This window comes from Strix uralensis, unplaced genomic scaffold (assembly GCF_047716275.1).
Source record: "Strix uralensis isolate ZFMK-TIS-50842 unplaced genomic scaffold, bStrUra1 scaffold_305, whole genome shotgun sequence".
NCBI classification, from domain to species: Eukaryota; Metazoa; Chordata; class Aves; order Strigiformes; family Strigidae; genus Strix; species Strix uralensis.
This window is the reverse complement of record NW_027436899.1, coordinates 11736-34313: the sequence shown is the minus strand read 5'-3', so window position 1 is coordinate 34313 and position 22578 is coordinate 11736. Positions and strand designations below refer to the sequence as shown.

At 59.0% G+C, this 22578-nt stretch overlaps 3 protein-coding genes across 5 annotated transcripts; all 3 read left to right on the top strand.

Moving 5' to 3' along the window:
* The first annotated feature begins 36 nt into the window (after positions 1-36).
* On the top strand, positions 37-5120 carry LOC141938785 (vacuolar fusion protein MON1 homolog B-like). 3 transcript variants are annotated; one of them, XM_074857776.1, is made up of 6 exons: positions 37-136; positions 304-810; positions 895-1612; positions 2055-2883; positions 2976-3123; positions 4902-5120. In XM_074857776.1, exons 2-6 carry the CDS (start codon positions 310-312, stop codon positions 5082-5084), a joined length of 2379 nt encoding a protein of 792 aa, XP_074713877.1. In that variant the 5' UTR covers positions 37-136; positions 304-309; the 3' UTR covers positions 5085-5120. The 3 variants fall into 3 exon arrangements, with proteins under 3 accessions (XP_074713877.1, XP_074713876.1, XP_074713875.1); XM_074857775.1 differs by having other exon boundaries at positions 874-1612; XM_074857774.1 differs by having other exon boundaries at positions 304-1612.
* LOC141938789 (synaptonemal complex central element protein 1-like) lies at positions 5058-11200 on the top strand. Its single transcript, XM_074857793.1, has 11 exons — positions 5058-5192; positions 8337-8539; positions 9269-9343; positions 9467-9514; positions 9623-9677; positions 10203-10292; positions 10379-10442; positions 10582-10648; positions 10782-10836; positions 10920-11009; positions 11122-11200. Exons 1-11 carry the CDS (start codon positions 5182-5184, stop codon positions 11162-11164), a joined length of 801 nt encoding a protein of 266 aa, XP_074713894.1. The 5' UTR covers positions 5058-5181; the 3' UTR covers positions 11165-11200.
* LOC141938782 (uncharacterized) lies at positions 5307-6729 on the top strand. Its single transcript, XM_074857771.1, has 2 exons — positions 5307-5468; positions 5829-6729. Exon 2 carries the CDS (start codon positions 5986-5988, stop codon positions 6727-6729), a length of 744 nt encoding a protein of 247 aa, XP_074713872.1. The 5' UTR covers positions 5307-5468; positions 5829-5985.
* Positions 11201-22578: the final 11378 nt, after the last annotated feature.

The following is a 22578-nucleotide window of genomic DNA, read 5'->3' as shown; positions in this document are numbered from 1 at the left end:
TCCGGGAAGGCCCCGCCCCCGCGCCGGCTGCTGATTGGCGGGGGGGGGGAGGTCGGCGCGGCGCCGTGACGTCATCGGGAGCGCGGCGCGGCGGCCCCGGAAGCGGCGGCGGGAGCGGGAGCGGGGCCACGGGCGGGTGAGCGGGGAGGGGGCGGGGTCAGCGCGGGAGGGGGCGGGGCCAGACCCGGGGCGGGGCCCGCGCGATGGGCGGGGCTTTGGGGAGGCCCCGCCCCCCCCTCGAGGTGTTGGGGCGTGGCCTCCAGGTCCATGTGACCCCCCCAGCGCCGCCATTTTGCCTCGCAGGTGGCCATGGCGGCAGCGCCCGGCTCCGCCCCCCCCGGCCCAGGGACCCCCGAGTCCCCGGGGGGGCACCGGGGCCAGGGCACGGCGGCCATGATGGAGGGGACGGCGGCCATGATGGACGACGAGGTGGCCATGATGGGGGAGACGGCGGCCATGATGCCCTCAGGGTGCCACCACGGCGAAGAGAAGAAGATGGCGGCCATGATGTCCTCAGGGCGTCATCTCAGTGAGGAGGAGGAGACGGCGGCCATGATGGAGAAGATGGCGGCCATGATGTCCTCAGGGGGTCACCCTGGAGAAGAGAAGACAGCGGCCATGATGGAGAAGATGGCGGCCATGATGTCCTCAGGGTGTCACCCCGGAGAAGAGAAGATGGCGGCCATGATGGAGAAGATGGCGGCCATGATGTCCTCAGGGGGTCACCCTGACGAAGAGAAGACGGCGGCCATGATGGAGAAGATGGCGGCCATGATGTCCTCAGGGGGTCACCCCGGAGAAGAGAAGATGGTGGCCATGATGTCCTCAGGGGGTCACCCCGGAGAAGAGAAGATGGCGGCCATGATGGAGAAGACGGCGGCCATGATGGAGAAGATGGCGGCCATAATGTCCTCAGGGGGTCACCCTGACGAAGAGAAGACGGCGGCCATGATGGAGAAGACGGCGGCCATGATGCCCTCAGGGTGTCACCCCGGAGAAGAGAAGATGGCGGCCATGATGTCCTCAGGGGGTCACCCCAGTGAAGAGAAGACGGCAGCCATGATGGAGAAGACGGCAGCCATGATGCCCTCAGGGGGTCACCCCAGTGAAGAGAAGACGGCGGCCATGATGGAGAAGACGGCGGCCATGATGCCCTCAGGGGGTCACCCCGGAGAAGAGAAGATGGCGGCCATGATGTCCTCAGGGGGTCACCCCAGTGAAGAGAAGACGGCGGCCATGATGGAGAAGACGGCGGCCATGATGTCCTCAGGGTGTCACCCCGGAGAAGAGAAGACGGCGGCCATGATGGAGAAGACGGCAGCCATGATGCCCTCGGGCTGTCCGCCGGTCGAAGAGGAGGAGGAGGAGGAGGTGACGGCGGCGGTGACGGCGGCCATGACGTCCCCGGGGTGCCGTCGCGGGGCGGAGGAGGACGTGACGGCGGCGGGCTGGCGGGGCCGGCGGAAGCACGTCTTCGTGCTGAGCGAGGCGGGGAAGCCCATCTACTCCCGGCACGGCAACGAGGAGGCCCTGGCGGCCACCATGGGCGTCATGATGGCCCTCGTGTCCTTCATCCAGAGCGGCGGCAACGCCATCCGCGCCATCTGCTCCGGTACGGCACGGCGGGGGTTAATGGGGGGGGGGGACACACACCCCGAGACGGGGGTACAGCTGCACCCCGACCCCCAGGGACCCCTGGAATAGCCCCCCCGTTACAGACACCCCCCCAAAAAAAACCCCCCCAGGTACAGTCGCCCACCCCAAAAACACCCAACTCGGGTACAACCCCCCCGAAAACACCCTCCCACAGGTACAACCCCCCAAAACAACCCCCCCAGGTACAACCACCCCCCCAAACCCCCCCGTTCCCCCCAAACAACCCCCCCAGGTACATTCACCCCCCCCCAAACCCCCCCGTTCCCCCAAAACACCCCCCCCCAGGTACAACCACCCCCCCAAACCCCCCCGTTCCCCCCAAACAACCCCTCCCCCGGGTACCACCGACCACCTTGTCACCCCCACACCCCTCTCCCTGTATCGTCCCCCCCTTCTAGAGGACCGGACGCTGGTGTTCGAGCAGCGGGGGCCGTTGCTGCTGGTGTCGGTGTCCCGCACGCGTCAGTCGGCGGCTCAGCTGCGGCGGGAACTGGCCTTCGTCCACGAGCAGATCCTCAGCCTCCTCACCCGCGGCGGCATCGCCCGCGTCTTCGCCCGCCGCCGCGGTTACGACCTGCGGCGCCTCCTAGCGGGCGCCGAAGCCGTCCTCGACCGGCTGCTCTCGGGCGCGGCGGCCGACGGGCGGTTGTTGTTGGGGGCCGCCCGTTGCCTCCCGCTCCCCGCCCCGTTGCGCCGAGGCGTTTCGGGGGCGCTGCGTCGCGCCGCCGCCGCCGCCGTCCCCGCGCCCGCCTTGGCCCTGGTGGCGGCCGGCGGGAGGTTGGTGACGGCGGCGCGGCAACGGGCCTTGGCGGAAGGCGGCCGGTTGTGCGCCAGCGACCTCCACCTGCTCCTCAATCTTTTGGGGAGCGGGGTGGGGGCCGGCGAGGTGTGGACGCCGGTTTGTTTACCCCGTTTCAACCCCGACGGCTACTTCTACGCTTACGCGGCGGCGCTGGGCGAGGAGGAGGAAGATGGCGGCGGCGGCGGCGGCGGGGTGACGCTCATCCTGCTGTCGACGGAGCGCGAGGGGTTCTACGCGGCGGCCGGGTGTCGCCGGCGCTTGGAGGAGACGCTGCGGGCGCAGGGGTGGTTGGGGGAGCTGGGGGCGGCGGTGAAAGGGGGGGCGGGGTACGGCCCCGCCCGGCCCGGCGCCCCCGAGCTCCGCCATTTTCTCTACAAACCCTTGGAGGGGCCGGAGGAGATGCAGCAGCTGCCGCAGTTTACGAGGTGAAAATTTACCCCCGAAATTTAAAATATTTTGGGGGGGGTGGGGGGTGGGGCTGTCACCCTGACGCCCGTGTCACCCGTCCTGTCTTCAGCCCCGAGCTGGAGGACCCCTACACCAGCGAGGAGGAACAACACCGGCTCTTCGACCTGTACCACTACCTGCACAGCCGCGTGCACAGCCCCCACCGGCCCCTGCGCCTCCTCTACCACGTGGCTGAGAAGGAGACGCTCTTGGCCTGGGTGAGTTGGGGGGGAGCCGTCAGTAGGTTCCAGAGTTAACAGGGAGTACATATTTGTGATGCTGTCAGTAGGTTCCAGAGTTAATGGGAGTTGCTGGCTGGCAACGCTGTCAATAGGTTCCAGAGTTAACAGGAAGTGTTCACTCACGGCCCTGTCAGTAGGTTCCAGAGTTAACAGGGAGTGTTTGCTCACAGTCTGTCAGTAGGTTCCAGAGTTAACAGGGAGTACACACTTGGGGTGCTGTCAGTAGGTTCCAGAGTTAATGGGAGTTGCTGGCTGGCAACGCTGTCAATAGGATCGAGAGTTAACAGGGAGCGTTCACTCACGGCTCTGTCACTAGGTTCCAGAGTTAATGGGGAGGGTTCACTTGCAGCTCTGTCAGTAGGTTCCAGAGTTAACAGGAGTGCTCACTGGAAACAGTCACTAGGTTCCAGAGTTAACAGGGAGTGTTTGCTCACAGTCTGTCAGTAGGTGCCAGAGTTAACAGGGAGTACACACTTGGGGTGCTGTCAGTAGGTTCCAGAGTTAATGGCGGTGTTCACTGGCAGCGCTGTCAGTAGGTTCCAGAGATAATGGTGGATGCTGGCTGGTGATACTGTCACTAGGTTGCAGAGTTAACAGGGAGTACACACTTGTGGCACTGTCAGTAGGTTCCAGAGTTGATGGGGCTGCTCAGTGGTGGCCCTGTCAATAGGTCCCAGAGTTAACAGGGAGTGTTCACTCATGGCGTTGTCAGTAGGTTCCAGAGTTAACAGGGAGTGTTCACTCACGGCACTGTCAGTAGGTCTCAGAGCTGACAAGGAGTGCACGCATGTGGTGCTGTCAGTAGGTCCCAGAGTTAACGAGATCACTCGCTTGTGGTGCCATCAATAACTTTCAGAGTTAATAGCAGGGGCTTGATTGACAATGCTGTCAGTAGGTTCCAGAGTTAACAGAGGTGCTCACTTGTGATGCCATCAGTAAGTCTCAGAGTTAACAAGGGGGCTTGCTGGCAGCACCATCAGTTAACAGTGGTACTTGCTGGCAGCGCCTTCAGTAGGTTCCAGAGTTAACAGGGGATGCTCACTGGTGATGCCATCAGTAGGGGCCAGACTTAACAGGATGCTCACTGATGCTGCCGTCAGTAGGGGCCAGAGTTAACGGGGGATGCTCGCTGGTGACGCCACCAGTAGGGGCCAGAGTTAAGAGGGGATGCTCACTGGTAATGCCACCGGTAGGGGCCAGAGTTAACAGGGGATGCTCACTGGTGATGCCACCGGTAGGGGCCAGAGTTAAGGGGATGCTGAGAGGTGGTGCCGTCAGTAGGCCCCAGAGTTAACGGGGGATACTCACTGATGCTGCCACCAGTAGGGGCCAGAGTTAAGGGGATGCTGAGAGGTGGTGCCGTCAGTAGGCCCCAGAGTTAACGGGGGATACTCACTGATGCTGCCACCAGTAGGGGCCAGAGTTAAGGGGATGCTGAGAGGTGGTGCCGTCAGTAGGCCCCAGAGTTAACGGGGGATACTCACTGATGCTGCCACCAGTAGGGGCCAGAGTTAAGGGGATGCTGAGAGGTGGTGCCGTCAGTAGGCCCCAGAGTTAACAGGGGATACTCACTGATGCTGCCACCGGTAGGGGCCAGAGTTAAGGGGATGCTGAGAGGTGGTGCCGTCAGTAGGCCCCAGAGTTAACAGGGGATACTCACTGATGCTGCCACCAGTAGGGGCCAGAGTTAAGGGGATGCTGAGAGGTGGTGCCGTCAGTAGGCCCCAGAGTTAACGGGGGGCCGTTTCCCGCAGGTGACGAGCAAGTTCGAGCTGTACGGCTGCTTCAGCCCGCTGGTGAGCAAGGCGGGCGCCATCGCGGTGCTGACCAAGCTGCTGCGCTGGCTCAAGAAGGAGGAGGAGTGGCTCTTCATCCGCTACCCCCCGCCCTACTGCGCCGCCCCCGCCCGCCCCGAGGGCCCCGAGGCCGAGGCCTGAGCCCCCGCGCCCGGAATAAAATGGCGCCGGAGAAAAGAGTCCCCTGTGTCGGGGCGGGGGGACGGGGAGTCAGCGGGGCTGGGCGGGCGGGGGCGTCATGGCGGGGAGGTGAGGGAGGAGGAGGAACGTGGGGGGGGGACAGGAATGGGGGGAAACGGGGCGGGAAAGGGGACGAAAGGGAGGGAAAAGGGACAGAAAAGGGGACGGAAAATGGCGGGAAGAGGGGACAGAAAATGGAGGAAAAAGGGACAGAAAAAGGGACAGAAAAGGGGACGGAAAATGGCGGGAAGAGGGGACATAAAATGGAGCAAAAAGGGACAGAAAGGGGGACAGAAAATGGCGGGAAGAGGGGACAGAAAATGGAGGAAAAAGGGACAGAAAAGGGTAAAATGGGGACAGAAAAGGGCGGGAAGAAGGGACAGAAAATGGAGGAAAAAGTGACAGAAAGGGGGACAGAAAATGGAGGAAAAAGGGACATAAAATGGAGGAAAAAGGGACAGAAAAAGGGACATAAAATGGGACAGAAAATGGCGGGAAGAAGGGACATAAAATGGAGGAAAAAGGGACAGAAAAGGGCACAGAAAATGGCGGGAAGAGGGGACAGAAAAGGGTGAAATGGGGACGGAAAATGGCGGGAGAAGGGGAAAGAAAAAGGGGTGACAAGGGGATGGAAAATGGAGGAAAGCGACAGAAAAAGGGACAGAAAAGGGAACAGAAAATGGAGGATAGAAGGGACAGAAAAAGGGACAGAAAATGGTGGGAAGAAGGGACAGAAAATGGAGGAAAAAGTGACAGAAAAGGGGACAGAAAATGGAGGGAAGAAGAGGCAGAAAATGGAGGAAAAAGTGACAGAAAGAGGGACAAAAAATGGAGGAAAAAGTGACAGAAAAGGGGACAGAAAATGGCGGGAAGAGGGGACAGAAAAGGGACAGAAAAGGGGACGGAAAATGGCGGGAAGAAGGGACAGAAAAGGGGACAGAAAATGACAGGAACAGGGGACAGAAAATGGAGGAAAAATGGACAGAAAATGGAGGAAAAAGGGACAGAAAAAGGGACAGAAAAGGGAACAGAAAATGGAGGGAAGAAGGAACAGAAAAGGGTGAAATGGGGACAGAAAATGGCAGGAGAAGGGACAGAAAATGGAGGAAAAAGGGACAGAAAATGGAGGAAAAAGGGACAGAAAAAGGGACAGAAAAAGGGACAGAAAATGGCGGGAAGAAGGGACAGAAAATGGAGAAAAAAGGGACAGAAAGGGGGACAGAAAATGGAGGAAAAAGTGACAGAAAAGGGTAAAATGGGGACAGAAAATGGCGGTAAGAAGGGACAAAAAAATGGAGGAAAAAGTGACAGAAAAGGGGACAGAAAATGGCGGGAAGAAGGGACAGAAAATGGAGGAAAAAGGGACAGAAAATGGAGGGAAGTGACAGAAAAAGGGACAGAAAAGGGAACAGAAAATGGCGGGAAGAAGGGACAGAAAATGGAGGAAAAAGTGACAGCAAGGGGGACAAAAAATGGAGGAAAAAATGACAGAAAAGGGGATGGAAAATGGCGGGAAGAGGGGACAGAAAAGGGTGAAATGGGGACAGAAAATGGCAGGAAGAAGGGACATAAAATGGAGGAAAAAGGGACAGAAAAAGGGACATAAAATGGGACAGAAAATGGCGGGAAGAAGGGACATAAAATGGAGGAAAAAGGGACAGAAAAGGGCACAGAAAATGGCGGGAAGAGGGGACAGAAAAGGGTGAAATGGGGACGGAAAATGGCGGGAGAAGGGGAAAGAAAAAGGGGTGACAAGGGGATGGAAAATGGAGGGAAGCGGGGACAGAAAATGGGGGGAAATGTGACAGAAAAGGGGGAAAAGGGGACAGGAAATTGAGGGAAAAGTGACAGAAAAAGGTGAAGTGAACAGAAAATGGAGGGAAATGTGACAAAATGGAGGGAGGGGGGGAGAAAAGAGGGGGAAGAGGGGCCAGAGGGTGAAAAGGGGATAAAGTGGAGGGAAGGGGAACGGAAAAGGGAGAGAGAAAATGGCGGGAAGAGGTGAGAGAAAATGGAGGGAAGGGGGAAGGGAAATGGGGAAGGAGGAGACAGAAAATGTGAGGAAGAGGTGAGAGAAAATGGAGGGAAACGTGACAGAAATGGAGGGAAATGAGAGAAAATGGAGGGATGAGGGGAAAGGAGGGGGAAGAGGGGACAGAAAATGGAGAGAAGGGGAATGGAAAAGGGGAAAAAAGAGACAGAAAATGGTGGGAAGAGGTGAGAGAAAATGGAGGGGAAAGGGCGGGGGGAAGGTGACGGAAAATGGAGGGAAACGTGACAGAAAAGGGTGAAAACTGGACAGAAAATGGCGGGAAGAGGTGAGAGAAAATGGAGGGAAGAGAGGAAAGGAAAAAGGGGGAAGAGATGACAAAATGGAGAGAAATGTGACAGAAAAGAGGGAAAAGGGGACAAAGTGGAGGAGGAGGGGACGGTAAAGACGAGGGGAAGGTGACAAAGGGGGAAGAGGGGATAGAAAATGGCAGAAAGAGGTGAAAAATGGGGAGAAAGGGGACATAAAAGGTGGGAAGACTGACAGGAAAGAGGAGGAAATGGAGGAGGAAGAGGGGATGGAAAATGGGGAGAGACGGGCCAGAAACGGGACAAGAGGCGGCAGGAAATGGAGAGGGAAGAGGGGACGGAAAATGGCGGGAAGAGGGGACAAGGAGAGGGACAACAAGGGACAGAAAAGGCTGGGAGAGGTGACAAAATGGAGGGTGGGAAGGGGACAACATGGAGGGAAGAGGGGAGAGAAAAATTGGAGGGAAGAGGTGACAAAAGAGGGGGGAGAGGGGACAGAAAATAGAGGGGGAAAAGGACAAAATGGGGGAAATGTGAGAGAAAAGGGGAAGGGAGAGAAAATGGGGGAAATGTGAGAGAAAAGGGGAAGGGAGAGAAAATGGGGGAAATGTGAGAGAAAAGGGGAAGGGAGAGAAAATGGGGGAAATGTGGGAGAAAAGGGGAAGGGGGAGAAAATGGGGGAAATGTGAGAGAAAAGGGGAAGGGAGAGAAAATGGCGGGAAAAGGGAGAGAAAATGGCGGGAAAAGGGAGAGAAAATGGCGGGAAAAGGGAGAGAAAATGGCGGGAAAAGGGACAGAAAATGGCGGGAAAAGGGAGAGAAAATACAGGGGCTGTCGGGCAGCGCAGGGGGGAGGGAGGAGGTGTGGGGGGGTGGCTGTGGCCGCCATTGTCCCCGTGTCCCCGTGTCCCCGCAGGCCGCGCCGATGGACACTGACCCCCACGGTGAGGGGCCGTGGCGCCGCGTCCCCTCCAGGGCCCGGGGGGGGGGGGCGCTGTGTGTCCCCCCAGAGTCACCAGTGTGTCCCCCCCCCCCGGTGTCCCCAAGGTGTCCCCTGTCCCCCCGCGGGGGGGCCCTGGCTGGAGGCGCTGCTGGGGCGGATCCACAGTCTGCAGCGAGGTGAGGGGGGCATGGCCCCGGGGTCCCCATGGCCCCTCTGTGTCCCCTCTGTGTCCCCTCTGTGTCCCCATGGCCCCTCTGTGTCCCCTCTGTGTCCCCTGTGTCCCCTGTGTGTCCCCATGGCCCCTCTGTGTCCCCTCTGTGTCCCCTCTGTGTCCCCTCTGTGTCCCCTGTGTCCCCTCTGTGTCTCCCATGTCCCCTCTGTGTCCCCTCTGTGTCCCCTCTGTGTCCCCTCTGTGTCCCCTGTGTCCCCATGGCCCCTCTGTGTCCCCTCTGTGTCCCCTCTGTGTCCCCTCTGTGTCCCCTGTGTCCCCCATGTCCCCTCTGTGTCCCCTCTGTGTCCCCATGGCCCCTCTGTGTCCCCTCTGTGTCCCCTCTGTGTCCCCTCTGGGTCCCCTGTGTCCCCTCTGTGTCCCCTCTGTGTCCCCTTTGTGTCCCCTCTGTGTCCCCATGGCCCCTCTGTGTCCCCTCTGGGTCCCCTGTGTCCCCTTTGTGTCCTCTCTGGGTCCCCTCTGGGTCCCCCACAGCCCCCGGTGTTCCCATGTCCCCCATGTGTCCCCCATGTCCCCCCAAGTCACCCCCTTGTCCCCCCATCCCTAATGTCCCCCCTGTCCCCCATCCCCCATGTCCCCCCACATCCCCATGTCCCCTCATGTCCCCCACGTTCCTGCCACGTCCCCCCCCATGTCCCCCCCAAGTGTCCCCATGTCCCCCCCCGTCCCCCCCCAGCCCGTCAGGCGGCGGCGCAGGAGCTGGCGGCGGCGCAGGGACACGCCGAGGGGCTGCGGCGGCACCTGGAGACCTGTGAGCTCTGGGGGGGGGGGGAGGGCGGGGAGGGGACCCTGGGGACCCCCCCCCACCTTCCGGGGGGACCCCTGAGCACCCAGGGGTGACACCCCCCCCCCGCCGGGGTCCCTGTCCCCGCAGTGGAGGAGCGGCAGGAGGCGCTGGCGGGGCGCTGGCAGCAGCAGCAGGGTGAGGCCGCGCTCCCAGCATGCCCCGGGGCGGGGGACACCCTGGGGGGGGGGGGGGGGGACACACACACGGGGACACCCCCCCTGTGTCCCCTGTGCCCCCCCGCAGAGGCGCTGCGGGTGGCGCGGCTGCGCAGGGAGCAGGTGGAGGCCGAAGGGCAAAGGTGAGGGGGGGCGCCCCCAGGACCCCGCCCCTGTGACCTCTGACCCCTCGTGACCTCTGACCCCTTGTGACCCCTGACTCTCCAATGCACCCGGTGACCCCTGACCCCCATCGGTGACCTCTGACCCCCCAGTGACCCCTGACCCCCGTCGGTGACCTCTGACCCCCCTCGGTGACCCCTGACCCCCCCGGTGACCCCTGACCCCCTCAGTGACCTCTGACCCTCGGTGACCTCTGACCCCCCCGGTGACCCCTGACCCCCCTCAGTGACCTCTGACCCCCCTCGGTGACCCCTGACCCCCCCGGTGACCCCTGACCCCCTCAGTGACCTCTGACCCCCGGTGACCCCTGACTCCCTCAGTGACCCCTGACCCCCCTGGTGACCCCTGACCCTCTCGGTGACCCCTGACCCCCCCTGGTGTCCCCCTCACCCCACAGTGACCCCTGACCCCCTCAGTGACCTCTAACCCCTAGTGCCCCTCCCCCCCTTGACCCTTGACCCCCCCGTTGACCTTTAACCCCGCAGGCGCCGCAGCCTCTGCCTGAGCCGCCAGCACGACCTGGAGGGGGCGGGGCAGCAGCGGGGGCACCTGCGGCAGCTGCGCCGGGACCACAGGTCACGTGACTCCGCGCCCCCATCACGTGACCCCCGTGTCACATGACCTCCGCGTCACATGACCACACCCCCCCCCCCCCCCCCAGGCAGGATTTCTGGCAGCAGCTCGACGCCATCATGGAGGAGCACAAGCACCTGCGCGACGCCCACGTACGCCCCCGCCCCCCCCCCGTGTCCCCCCCAAACCCCCGCGACCCCCCAAAACCCCCCTGGGGACCCCCCCAAACCCCCCCCTGGGGACCCCCCCAAACCCCCCCCTCGCCCCCCCCCCCCCCCCCCCCCACCGCAGGCCCCGGCCCAGTTGGAAGCCGAACTGGTGCGACTGGAGGAGACCCGGGAGAAGCTGCTGAGCCAGGGTGAGTCCCCCAACCCCCCCCCGCGTGTCCCCCGAACCCTCAGGGACCCCCAAAACCCCTGAGAAAACCCCAAAACCCCCCAAAATTTGAGCGGGGGGGGGGGGGGAACAACCCGCCCCCCCCCCCCCCCCAGAGCGCCACCTGCTGGCGGCAGAGCAGCACCTGGGAGCCGAAGCCCACGTGATGCTGTGAGTGCCTGGCCACGCCCCCTCGGGAAGGCCACGCCCCCTCCCCCGCCTTGACCCCGCCCCCCCCTCACCGCTTCCCGCAGGCGATTGGTGGAGCAGGAGGAGGCGGGAGCGCGGCAGCGCCTGGGGGCGGAGCTTGGGCGGCGGCAGCAGTGCCAGGGCCGCAGGGATAGGTGGGTGCGGGTGTCCCTCCCCTCCCCCCGAGGCCACGCCCCCTTTTTGCTTCCCCAGCCAATGGGGGGTGTGGCCACGCCCACTGGCACGCTGGCTCCGCCCCCTCCGCAGGGCGCTGGAGGAGCTGGAGCGGCTGCAGCGGCCCCTGGAGTGACAGCGCCGGGGGGGGGGGGGGCATGGCCTGTGTCCCCTCTGCGTCCCCAATTGTCCCCCCCATGTCCCCAATGTCCCCCCCCTGTGTCCCCACATCCCCCCCATGTCCCCTATTCCCCCCCCATCCCCCCAATGTCCCCACATCCCCCCCATGTCCCCCCCAATGTCCTCTGGGTCCCCCCCCCAATGTCCCCACGTCCCTTGTGTCCCCCCCCTTGTCCCCCAATATCCCCCCCATGTCCCTCTAATGTCCCCTCATGTCCCCCCAACATCCCCCACCTCCCCCCTGTGCCCCCATGTCCCCTCTGATGTCCCCAATTCCCCCCAGCGTCCCCCTATTTCCCCCCCCCAGTCCCCCAAATGTCCCCCCAATGTCCCCAAATGCCCCCCCTGCATCCCCCCGATGTCCCCATGTCCCCCCAGTGTCCCCAATTGTCCCCCCCTGTGTCCCCCCCAATGCCCTCTGGGTCCCCCCCCAATGTCCCCACGTCCCTCATGTCCCCTCCTTGTCCCCCAATGTCCCCCCTGTGCCCCCCATCTCCCCCCTGATGTCCCCCCAATGTCCCCCCCATGTCCCCAATGTCCCCCCCAATGTCCCCCACCTCCCCCCTGTGCCCCCCATGTCCCCTCTGAGGTCCCCAATTTCCCCCCAATGTCCCCAATGTCCCCAATGTCCCCCCCAATGTCCCTCACTTCCCCCCCGTGTCCCCCCATGTCCCCCCCAATGTCCCAAATGTCCCCCCCAATGTCCCCTATTTCCCCCCACATCCCCCCCGACCCCTATTCCCCCCCCAACATCCCCCAGTGTCCCCCAATATCCCCCCAATGTCCCCCCCCAATGTCCCAAATGTCCCCCCTGTGTCCCCTCAATAAACGTCCCCAACAGCCGCCACCTCTCACGTGTCTCTATGGCCCCGGGTGACATTTCCCCCCTTTCCAACATGGCCGCCCCCAGTGGCCGCCGCCATTTTGTCCCCACCTCCTCAGCGGGCGCCGCCATTTTAAGGGCGGGTACGTCCGGCCGCCGCCATATTACACACGCACAACCCTCCTTTAACCGGAAGCGGAAGTAGAATCGGGCTCTTCCACTTCCGGTTGCGGCGGGGCCGAGCGAGCAGCTTCCGCTTGGGGCTGGCGGCCGCGACAAAGGGACGATGGTGAGGGGGGACGCGGGCGCGCGGGCTTTTTGGGGGGGTTTTTTCCCCCCGCCTCGAGGCCCTGACGTGTCCCTCCGCCCTCTCAGGACAGCGAGTTTTCGGACGCGGAGGCGGGCCCGGGGGGGGAGGAGAACGCGCCGGTTTATTGTGTGTGCCGCAAACCCGACATCAACTGCTTCATGATGTGAGGGCCGCGGGGGGGCGGGAGGGGGGTCCCTGGGGGTGTGGGGGGGGGGGGTCGGGGTGTCCCTGGGTGGTTGGGGGGGGTTTGGGGTGTCCCTGGGGGTGTGTGGGGGGGGTTTGGGGTGTCCCTGGGTGGTTGGGGGGGGTTTGGGGTGTCCCTGGGGTTGTGTGTGGGGTTTGGGGTGTCCCTGGGTGATTGGGGGGGGGGTTTGGGGGCGTCTCTGGGTGGTTGGGGGGGGTTTGGGGTGTCCCTGGGGGTGTGTGTGGGGGTTTGGGGTGTCCCTGGGTGGTTGGGGGGGGTTTGGGGTGTCCCTGGGGGTGTGTGTGTGTGTGGGGGGGTGTCCTCGGGTGTGTGTGTGGGGTTTGGGGTGTCCCTGGGGGTGTGTGGGGGGGGTTGGGGTGTCCCTGGGTGTGTGGGGGGGGTTTGGGGGCGTCTCTGGGTGGTTGGGGGGGGTTTGGGGTGTCCCTGGGGGTGTAGGGGGGGGTTTGGGGTGTCCCTGGGGTGTGTGGGGGGTTTGGGTGTCCCTGGGTGGTTGGGGGGGGTTTGGGGTGTCCCTGGGTGTGTGTGGGGGGTTGGGGTGTCCCTGGGTGGTTGGGGGGGGGTTTGGGGACGTCTCTGGGTGGTTGGGGGGGGTTTGGGGTGTCCCTGGGGGTGTGTGGGGGGGTTTGGGGTGTCCCTGGGGGTGTGGGGGGGGGGTTGGGGTGTCCCTGGGTGTGTGGGGGGGGTTTGGGGGCGTCTCTGGGTGGTTGGGGGGGGTTTGGGGTGTCCCTGGGGGTGTATTTGGGGTGTCCCTGGGTGGTTGGGGGGGGTTTGGGGTGTCCCTGGGGGTGTAGGGGGGGGTTTGGGGTGTCCCTGGGGGTGTGTGGGGGGGCGTTTGGGGTGTCCCTGGGTGGTTGGGGGGGGTTTGGGGTGTCCCTGGGGGTGTGTGGGGGGGGTTGGGGTGTCCCTGGGTGTCTGAGGAGGGTTTGGGGGTGTTTCTGGGTGTCTGGGGGGAGGGTTGGGGTGTCCCTGTGTAGTTGGGGGGGGTTTGGGGGCATCTCTGAGTGTGTGTGTGGGGTTTGGGGGTGTCCCTGGGTGGCTGGGGGAGGGTCTGGGGGTGTCCCTGGGCATCTGGGGGGCATTTTGGGGTGTCCCAGACATGTGGGTCACCCCCTTTTCCCCCCCCCCCCCCCAAAAGCGGCTGCGACAACTGCAACGAGTGGTTCCACGGCGACTGCATCAACATCACGGAGAAGATGGCCAAGGCCATCCGGGAGTGGTACTGCCTGCAGTGTCGGGGTGAGGGCCCCCCCCTTTTTTTGGGGGCCCCCCTTTTTTTTTTTTTTTTTAGGGAGGGGCCACCCATTTTTTGAGGGGGGTCTGGACACCTGGGAGCCCTTTTGGAGAGGTTTTGGTGGGGGGGGGGGGGGGGCTGGAGGGAAACAGGCACTTGGGTGGCTTTGGCGAGGGGAACCCCAAAACCAAAGGGGGGGGTGGAAGTGGGGGGGTGTCTCCCACCCGCCTGACCCCCCCTTTTTTCCCTTCCCGCCCCCCCCCAGAGAAGGATCCCACCCTGGAGATCCGGTACCGGCACAAGAAGTGGCGGGAGAAGGAGCGGGAACACGAGAGCGTCAAGGCCCAGGAGCTGGCGCTGGAGCAGGGACGGGCCGCCAAGGTGGGCTCGGGGGTGCCCCCCCGAGGGTGCTGGGTGCCCCCCAAAGGTGCTGGGTGCCCCCCAAAGGGCCTTGGGTGCTCCTAAAATCTCCTGGGTCCTCCCCCAAGGGTCCTGGGTGCTCCTAAAATCTCCTGGGTGCCCCCCCAAAGGGTCCTGGGTGCCCCCCAAGGGTGCTGGGTCCTCCCCCCAAGGGTCCTGGGTGCCCCCCCAAGGGTCCTGGGTGCCCCCCCAAGGGTCCTGGGTGCCCCTAAAATCTGTTGGGTGTCCCCCAAAGGGTGCTGGGTGCCCCCAAAGGGTCTTGGGTGCCCCTAAAATATGTTAGGTGCCCCCCAAAGGGTTCTGGGTGCCCCTAAAATCTGTTGGGTGCCCCCCAAAGAGTCCTGGGTGCTCCTAAAATCTCTTGGGTGCCCCCCCCAAAGGGTCCTGGGTGCCCCCCCCAAAGGGTCCTGGGTGCCCCCCCAAGGGTCCTGGGTGCCCCTAAAATCTGTTGGGTGCCCCCCAAAGGGTCTTGGGTGCTCCTAAAATCTCTTGGGTGCCCCCCAAAGGGTCCTGGGTGCCCCCCAAAGGGTCCTGGGTGCCCCTAAAATCTGTTGGGTGCCCCCCAAAGAGTCCTGGGTGCCCCCCAAAGGGTGCTGGGTGCCCCCAAAGGGTCTTGGGTGCTCCTAAAATCTCCTGGGTGCCCCCCCAAGGGTCCTGGGTGCCCCCCCAAGGGTCCTGGGTGCCCCTAAAATCTGTTGGGTGCCCCCCAAAGGGTCTTGGGTGCTCCTAAAATCTCTTGGGTGCCCCCCAAAGGGTCCTGGGTGCCCCCCAAAGGGTCCTGGGTGCCCCTAAAATCTGTTGGGTGTCCCCCAAAGGGTGCTGGGTGCCCCCAAAGGGTCTTGGGTGCCCCTAAAATATGTTGGGTGCCCCCCAAAGGGTTCTGGGTGCCCCTAAAATCTGTTGGGTGCCCCCCAAAGAGTCCTGGGTGCTCCTAAAATCTCTTGGGTGCCCCCCAAAGAGTCCTGGGTGCTCCTAAAATCTCTTGGGTGCCCCCCCCAAAGGGTCCTGGGTGCCCCCCCCAAAGGGTCCTGGGTGCCCCCCAGAGGATCCTGGTTGTCCCTAAAATCACTTGGGTGCCCCCCAAAGGGTCCTGGTTGCCCCTAAAATCACTTGGGTGCCCCCCAAAGGGTCTTGGGTGCTCCTAAAATCTCTTGGGTGCCCCCCAAAGGGTCCTGGGTGCCCCTTAAAGGGTCCTGGGTGCTCCTAAAATCTCTTGGGTGCCCCCCCCAAAGGGTCCTGGGTGCCCCCCCCAAAGGGTCTTGGGTGCCTCTAAAAGCTCTTGGGTGCCCACAAAGTGTCTTGGGTGCCCTTAGAAGCTTTTGGGTGCCCTCGAAACGTTGTGGGGTGCCCCCCGAAGCCTCTTGGGTGCCCCCAAAACTTCTTGGGTTCCCCCCAAAGGGAATGGGGCGCTATAGGTGTCCGGGGGGTGCCCCCAGATCATCTTGGGTGCCCCCCCAAAGCCTCTTGGTTGCCCTTCAAACCTCTTGGTTGCCCCCCAAAACCTCTTGGTTGCCCCCCAAACCTTTTAGTTGCCCGCAAAGCCACTTGGTTGCCCCCCAAAGCCTCTTGGTTGCCTCCAAACTTATTGGTTGCCCCCAAAGCCTCTTGGTTGCCCCCCAAACCTTTTAGTTGCCCCCCAAAGCCTCTTGGTTGCCCCCCAAAACCTCTTGGTTGCCCCCCCAAACCTCTTGGTTGCCCCTAAAACCTTTTGGTTGACCCCCAAGCCCTTTAGTTGCCCCCAAACCTTTTGGTTGCCTCTAAAACTTCTTGGTTGCCCCCCAAAGCTTTTAGTTGCCCTTAAAACGTTGGTTGCTCCTAAAACCTTTCAGTTGCCCCCCAAAGCCTCTTGGTTGCTCCTAAAACCTCTTGGTTGCCCCTCAAACCCTTTAGTTGGCCCGCAAAGCCACTTGGTTGCCCCCAAACTTATTGGTTGCCCCTAAAGCCTCTTGGTTGCCCCCAAACCTTTTGGTTGCCCCCCAAAGCCTCTTAGTTGCCCCCAAACTTCTTGGTTGCCCCCAAAACCTCTTGGTTGCCCCCCAAAGCCACTTGGTTGCCCCCCAAAGCCTCTTGGTTGCCCTTCAAACCTCTTGGTTGCCCCCCAAAACCTCTTGGTTGCCCCCCACTCTTGGTTGCCCCCCAAACCTCTTGGTTGCCTCTAAAACTTCTTGGTTGCCCCCCAAACCTTTTAGTTGCCCTTAAAACCTTGGTTGCTCCTAAAACCTTTCAGTTGCCCCCCAAACCCTTTAGTGGCCCCCCAAAGCCTCTTGGTTGCCCCCAAACCCTTTAGTTGCCCCCCAAACCCTTTAGTTGCCCCCCAAACCTTTTAGTTGCCCCCCCCAACCCTCTTGGTTGCCCCGCCCCGTCCCCAGATCAAGCGCTCGGCACGCATGTGCGGGGAGTGCGAGGCGTGTCGGCGCCCCGAGGACTGCGGCCAGTGCGACTTCTGCCGGGACATGAAGAAATTCGGGGGCCCCAACAAGATCCGCCAGAAGTGCCGCCTGCGGCAGTGCCAGCTGCGCGCCCGCGTGAGTGGGATTGGCGTGGCCTTGGCGTGTGATTGGCGTGGCCTTGGCGTGTGATTGGCGTGGCCTTAGCGTGTGATTGGCGTGGGTTTAGTGTGTTGGTACTGTGTGGGTGGTGGGGGTTCGGCATGACCGTAGCATGGGCTTAAAGCGTCCTTAGCGTGTGCTTGGTATGGCCCTGGCGTGTGCTTGGCGTGGCCTTAGCGTGCTGGTAGTGTGTGGGTGGTGGGAGCTTGGCATGACCTTGGCGTGGCCGTAGCGTGTGAGTGGCGTGGTCTTAGCATGTTGGTATTGTGTGGGTGGTGGGGGCTTGGCATGACCTTAGTGTGGCCTTAGTGTGTGATTGCATGGCCTTAGCGTGGGCTTGGCGTGGCCTTAGCGTGCTGGTAGTGTGTGGGTGGTGGGGGCTTGGCATGACCTTAGAGTGTCCTTAGTCTGGCTTGGAGTGTTCTTAGTGTGTGCTTAGCGTGGCCTTAGTGTGTGCTTGGCGTGGCCTTAGCATGTTGGTACTGTGTGGGTGGTGGGGGCTTGGCATGACCTTGGCGTGGCTGTAGCATGTGACTGGCTTGGCCTTAGCATGTGGGTATTGTGTGGGTGGTGGGGGCTTGGCATGACCTTAGTGTGGCCTTAGTGTGTGATTGGCGTGGTCTTAGTGTGTGCTTGGCATGTCTTTAGTACGTTGGTAGCATGTGCTTGGTGTGGGCTTAGCGTGTTGGTAGTGTGTGCATGGTGGGGGCTCGGCATGGCCTTAGTGTGGGCTTGGCGTGGCCTTGGTGTGCTGGTAGCGTGTGCATGGTAGGGCTTTGGTGTGGACTTGGCATGGCTTAGCATGTTAGTAGCATGTGCATGGCATAGCCTTAGTGTGTTGGTAGCATGTGCATGGTGGGACCTTGGTGTGGCCCTGGCATGTGCTTGGCATGGCCTTAGCATGTTTGTAGCATGTGTGTGGTGGGGGCTTGGCATGACCTTGCAGTGTCCTTAGTCTGGGCTTGGTGTGGCCTTAGTGTGTGCTTGATGTGGTCTTAGCGTGTTGATAGCATGTGCATGGTGAGGGCTTGGCATGACCTTGGAGTGGTCTTAGTGTGGGCTTTGCATGGCCTTAGCATGTTAGTAGCATGTGCATGGTGTGGTCTTGGCATGGTCTTAGCATGAGCTTAGCGAGTGCTTCATGTGTCAGTAGCATGTAATTGCAGTGGCCACAGCGTGTGCTTGGCGTGTGCTTACTATGGTCTTAGCATGTATTTAGTATGTGCTTAGCATGGCCTTAGTGAAGGGTTAGGGGTTTGTGTATGTGGTGGTAGCGTGTGCTTGGTGTGGCCTCCACGTGTGACTTTAGCATGTACCTGGTATGTGCTTGGCATGTGCTTGGTATGGCCTTACCATGGACTTAGCGTGTTTGGCACTAACACGGCATTAGCATGTGCTTAGCATGTTACTGGCATGACTAGTATGTGCTTTGTGTGGCCTGAGTGTGCTTAGCATGTGCTTGTCATGGCTTTAGCGTGCTATCAGTGTGTTAACACAGTCTTAGTATGTTGCTAGCATGTTAGTGCAGCTATAACATGTCTTTAGCATGTTAGGATGGTATTAACATGTGCTTAGCATGTGTTTAACGTGATGTTACCATGTCATTTGTGTGCTCAGTGTGGCAAGCTTGCTGTTCACGTGTTCTTGGCATGTTCTTAGCATGTTTTAATGCTTTAACATGTTGTAACATGTTCTTAGCATGTTTTTGACATGTTTTAATGCTTTAGCATGTTCTTAGCATGTTTTAGCACATTTTTACGCTTTAGCAGGTTGTTAGCATGTTTTTAGCAGGTTGTTAGCATGTTTTTATGCTTTAGCATGGTGTTAGCATGACCTTAACATGTTTGGTGTGTTCTTAGTGCACCAGCAAGCTGTTAGCGTGTGTTTAGCGTGTGCTTAGCGTGTGGCCCATCCCATGTCCTTTATGTGTCCTTAGCATGTTCTTAACATGTTTTTCTCCTTTTAGGAATCCTACAAGTACTTCCCCACCTCGGTGAGTCACCCAGATCCCCTCTGGGGGGGGTGGGGGGGGGTGAGTGTTGGGGGGCCCTTGGGAGGGGGTGGGGGCGCCCCTGGACTTCTGGGTGGGGGTGGGGGACCCCAGGGTGGGGTTTTGGGGGGGGGGGGGATGTTCCCCGACACATTTGGGGGGGGTTGGGGGGGGTTGAGGGCTCGTGGGGGGAAAAGGAGGTGGGAGGGGGGAGTGGGGGGGTCTCGTTGGTGGGTGCCCGGGGTGGGGGGCACCGGCCGCCTGGGTGGGTGCTGACCCCCCCCCAGCTGGCGCGGGGGCGCGAGGGGGAGCTGGAGCTGCTGAAGGAGCAGCTGGGGGCGGCGGGGCCCCCCGAGAGCCTCTCGGACGAGGAGCTGCCGCTCGACCCCCGGCTCTACCAGGAGCTCTGCGCCGGCGCCTTCGATGAGCACGGGCTGGTGAGTGACCCCCCCCCCAAAAACACCCCCAAAACACCCCCCAGACACCCCCAAAACACCCCCCAGACACCCCCAAAACCCGCCGGCGCCCACAGCGGCACCGAAAAGTCCAAAATTCTGCCTCAGGGAGCCCAAATCCCCTCGAACGGGCCCTAAAATGCCTCTGAGTGCGGCGTGAGCGCCCCGAATTCCTCCGAAACTGCCCCCAAATGGCCCAAAATTGGGTTTATGTACCCCAAATTCTGTGCTGGGGACCCCAAATCCCTTCAGATTGGACCCAAAATGCCCCTAAATGCGCCCCAGAATTTACAAGTTCTTCCAAAATTGCCCCCAAATGCCCCAAATTTTTCCAAAAATGCCCCAAATTTTTCCAAAAATGCCCCAAATTTTTCCAAAAATGCCCCAAATTTTTCCAAAAATGCCCCCAAATGCCCCAAATTTTTCCAAAAATGCCCCCAAATGCCCCAAATTTTTCCAAAAATGCCCCAAATTTTTCCAAAAATGCCCCCAAATGCCCCAAATTTTTCCAAAAATGCCCCCAAATGCCCCAAATTTTTCCAAAAATGCCCCAAATTTTTCCAAAAATGCCCCCAAATGCCCCAAATTTTTCCAAAAATGCCCCAAATTTTTCCAAAAATGCCCCCAAATGCCCCAAATTTTTCCAAAAATGCCCCAAATTTTTCCAAAAATGCCCCCAAATGCCCCAAATTTTTCCAAAAATGCCCCAAATTTTTCCAAAAATGCCCCCAAATGCCCCAAATTTTTCCAAAAATGCCCCAAATTTTTCCAAAAATGCACCCAAATGCCCCAAATTTTTCCAAAAATGCCCCAAATTTTTCCAAAAATGCACCCAAATGCCCCAAATTTTTCCAAAAATGCCCCAAATTTTTCCAAAAATGCCCCCAAATGCCCCAAATTTTTCCAAAAATGCCCCAAATTTTTCCAAAAATGCCCCCAAATGCCCAAATTTTTCCAAAAATGCCCCAAATTTTTCCAAAAATGCCCCCAAATGCCCCAAATTTTTCCAAAATGCCCCAAATTTTTCCAAAAATGCCCCCAAATGCCCCAAATTTTTCCAAAAATGCCCCAAATTTTTCCAAAAATGCCCCAAATTTTTCCAAAAATGCCCCAAATTTTTCCAAAATTGTCCCGAAATGCCCCAGATTTCTCCAAAATTGCCCCCAAATGCCCCAAAATTTTCTAGAATTGCCCCAAAATGTGCCAAATTCCACCAAAATTTCCGCCAAATGCCCCAAATTTTTCCAAAATCGCCCCAAATGCCCCAAATTTCTCCAAAATCGCCCAAAAATGCCCCAAATTTTTCCAAAAATGCCCCAAATTCTTCCAAAATTGCCCCCAAATGCCCCAAATTTTTCCAAAATCGCCCCCAAATGCCCCAAAATTTTCTAAAATTGCCCCCAAATTTTCAAAAAATGCCCCAAATTTCTCCAGAATTGTCCCTGAAGGCCCCAATTTTTTCCAAAATTGCCCCCAAATGCCCCAAAATTATCCAAAATTGCCCCCAAATGCCCCAAATTTTTCCAAAATTGCCCCAAAAATGCCCCAAATTTTTCCAAAAATGCCCCAAATTTTTCCAAAAATGCCCCCAAATGCCCCAAATTTTTCCAAAAATGCCCCAAATTTTTCCAAAAATGCCCCAAATTTTTCCAAAATTGTCCCGAAATGCCCCAGATTTCTCCAAAATTGCCCCCAAATGCCCCAAAATTTTCTAGAATTGCCCCAAAATGTGCCCAAATTCCACCAAAATCGCCCCCAAATGCCCCAAATTTTTCCAAAATCGCCCCCAAATGCCCCAAATTTCTCCAAAATCGCCCAAAAATGCCCCAAATTTTTCCAAAAATGCCCCAAATTCTTCCAAAATTGCCCCCAAATGCCCCAATTTTTTCCAAAATTGCCCCAAAATGCCCCAAAATTTTCCAAAATTGCCCCAAAATGCCCAAAATTATCCAAAATTGCCCCCAAATGCCCCAAATTTTTCCAAAATTGCCCAAAAAGGCCCCAAAATTTTCTAAAATTGCCCCAAAAATGCCCCAAATTTTTCAAAAATGCCCCCAAATGCCCCAAATTTTTCCAAAAATGCCCCAAATTTTTCCAAAATTGTCCCGAAATGCCCCAGATTTCTCCAAAATTGCCCCCAAATGCCCCAAAATTTTCTAGAATTGCCCCAAAATGTGCCAAATTCCACCAAAATTTCCGCCAAATGCCCCAAATTTCTCCAAAATCGCCCAAAAATGCCCCAAATTTTTCCAAAAATGCCCCAAATTCTTCCAAAATTGCCCCCAAATGCCCCAAATTTTTCCAAAATCGCCCCCAAATGCCCCAAAATTTTCTAAAATTGCCCCCAAATTTTTCAAAAAATGCCCCAAATTTCTCCAGAATTGTCCCTGAAGGCCCCAATTTTTTCCAAAAATTGCCCCAAAATGCCCAAAATTTTCCAAAATTGCCCCAAAATGCCCCAAAATTATCCAAAATTGCCCCCAAATGCCCCAAATTTTTCCAAAATTGCCCCAAAAAGGCCCCAAAATTTTCTAAAATTGCCCCAAAAATGCCCCAAATTCTTCCAAAAATGCCCCAAATTTTTCCAAAATTGCCCCCAAATGCCCCAAAATTTTCTAAAATTGCCCCGAAATGCCCCAAATTCCTCCAAAATCGCCCCCAAATGCCCCAAATTCTGCCTCAGGGACCCCGATTCCTCCCAGAACATGTTCAACCCCCCCCGTGTTCTTTAACACGCTTAAAACACGGCTTGGGGTGATCAAACATGCTTAAAACATGCTTGAACACATGTGAACACGCTCTTGACATCCTTAGTGTGCCTAAACATGCTTAAAACACGCCACAACACGCTTTGGGGACCCCAAATCCCCCCAGAATTGCCCCAAAACCCCCCGTTACCCCGTCACGGCTCATTCATGCGTGTCAGGGCGTGTTTCCCCGTGTCAGGGCGTGTCCCTGCCCGTCCCCACCCCCAACGTCCCGTGTGCCCACGTGACCCCCCCACGTGCTCTCCTGTGGTCACATGTGTCCTTGCGTGTTCTCCCGTGATGTTGTCACACGTGTCACAGGGTCCCCGTGTCACAACACGCTTCCTGCCGTGTGTTTTGCCGTGTTGAAGCATTTTTATCGTGTCAGGGCACTTTAATGCGTGTTTTTTAGCGTGTTGATGCCCTTTTTTAGCATGAAATTACATCAAAGCGTGTTTTTAGCATGTTGAGGCATGTGTTTAGCATGTCAGGGCAGGTTTTAAGCATGTTGAGGCAGCCTGAGGTATGACTTAAGCGTGTTAAAGTATCAAAGCATGTTTAGACATGTTGTAGCATGTTTTAAGCATGTTTAGGCACACTGAAGTATGTTTAAAGCGTGTTTACACATGTCAAAGCGTGT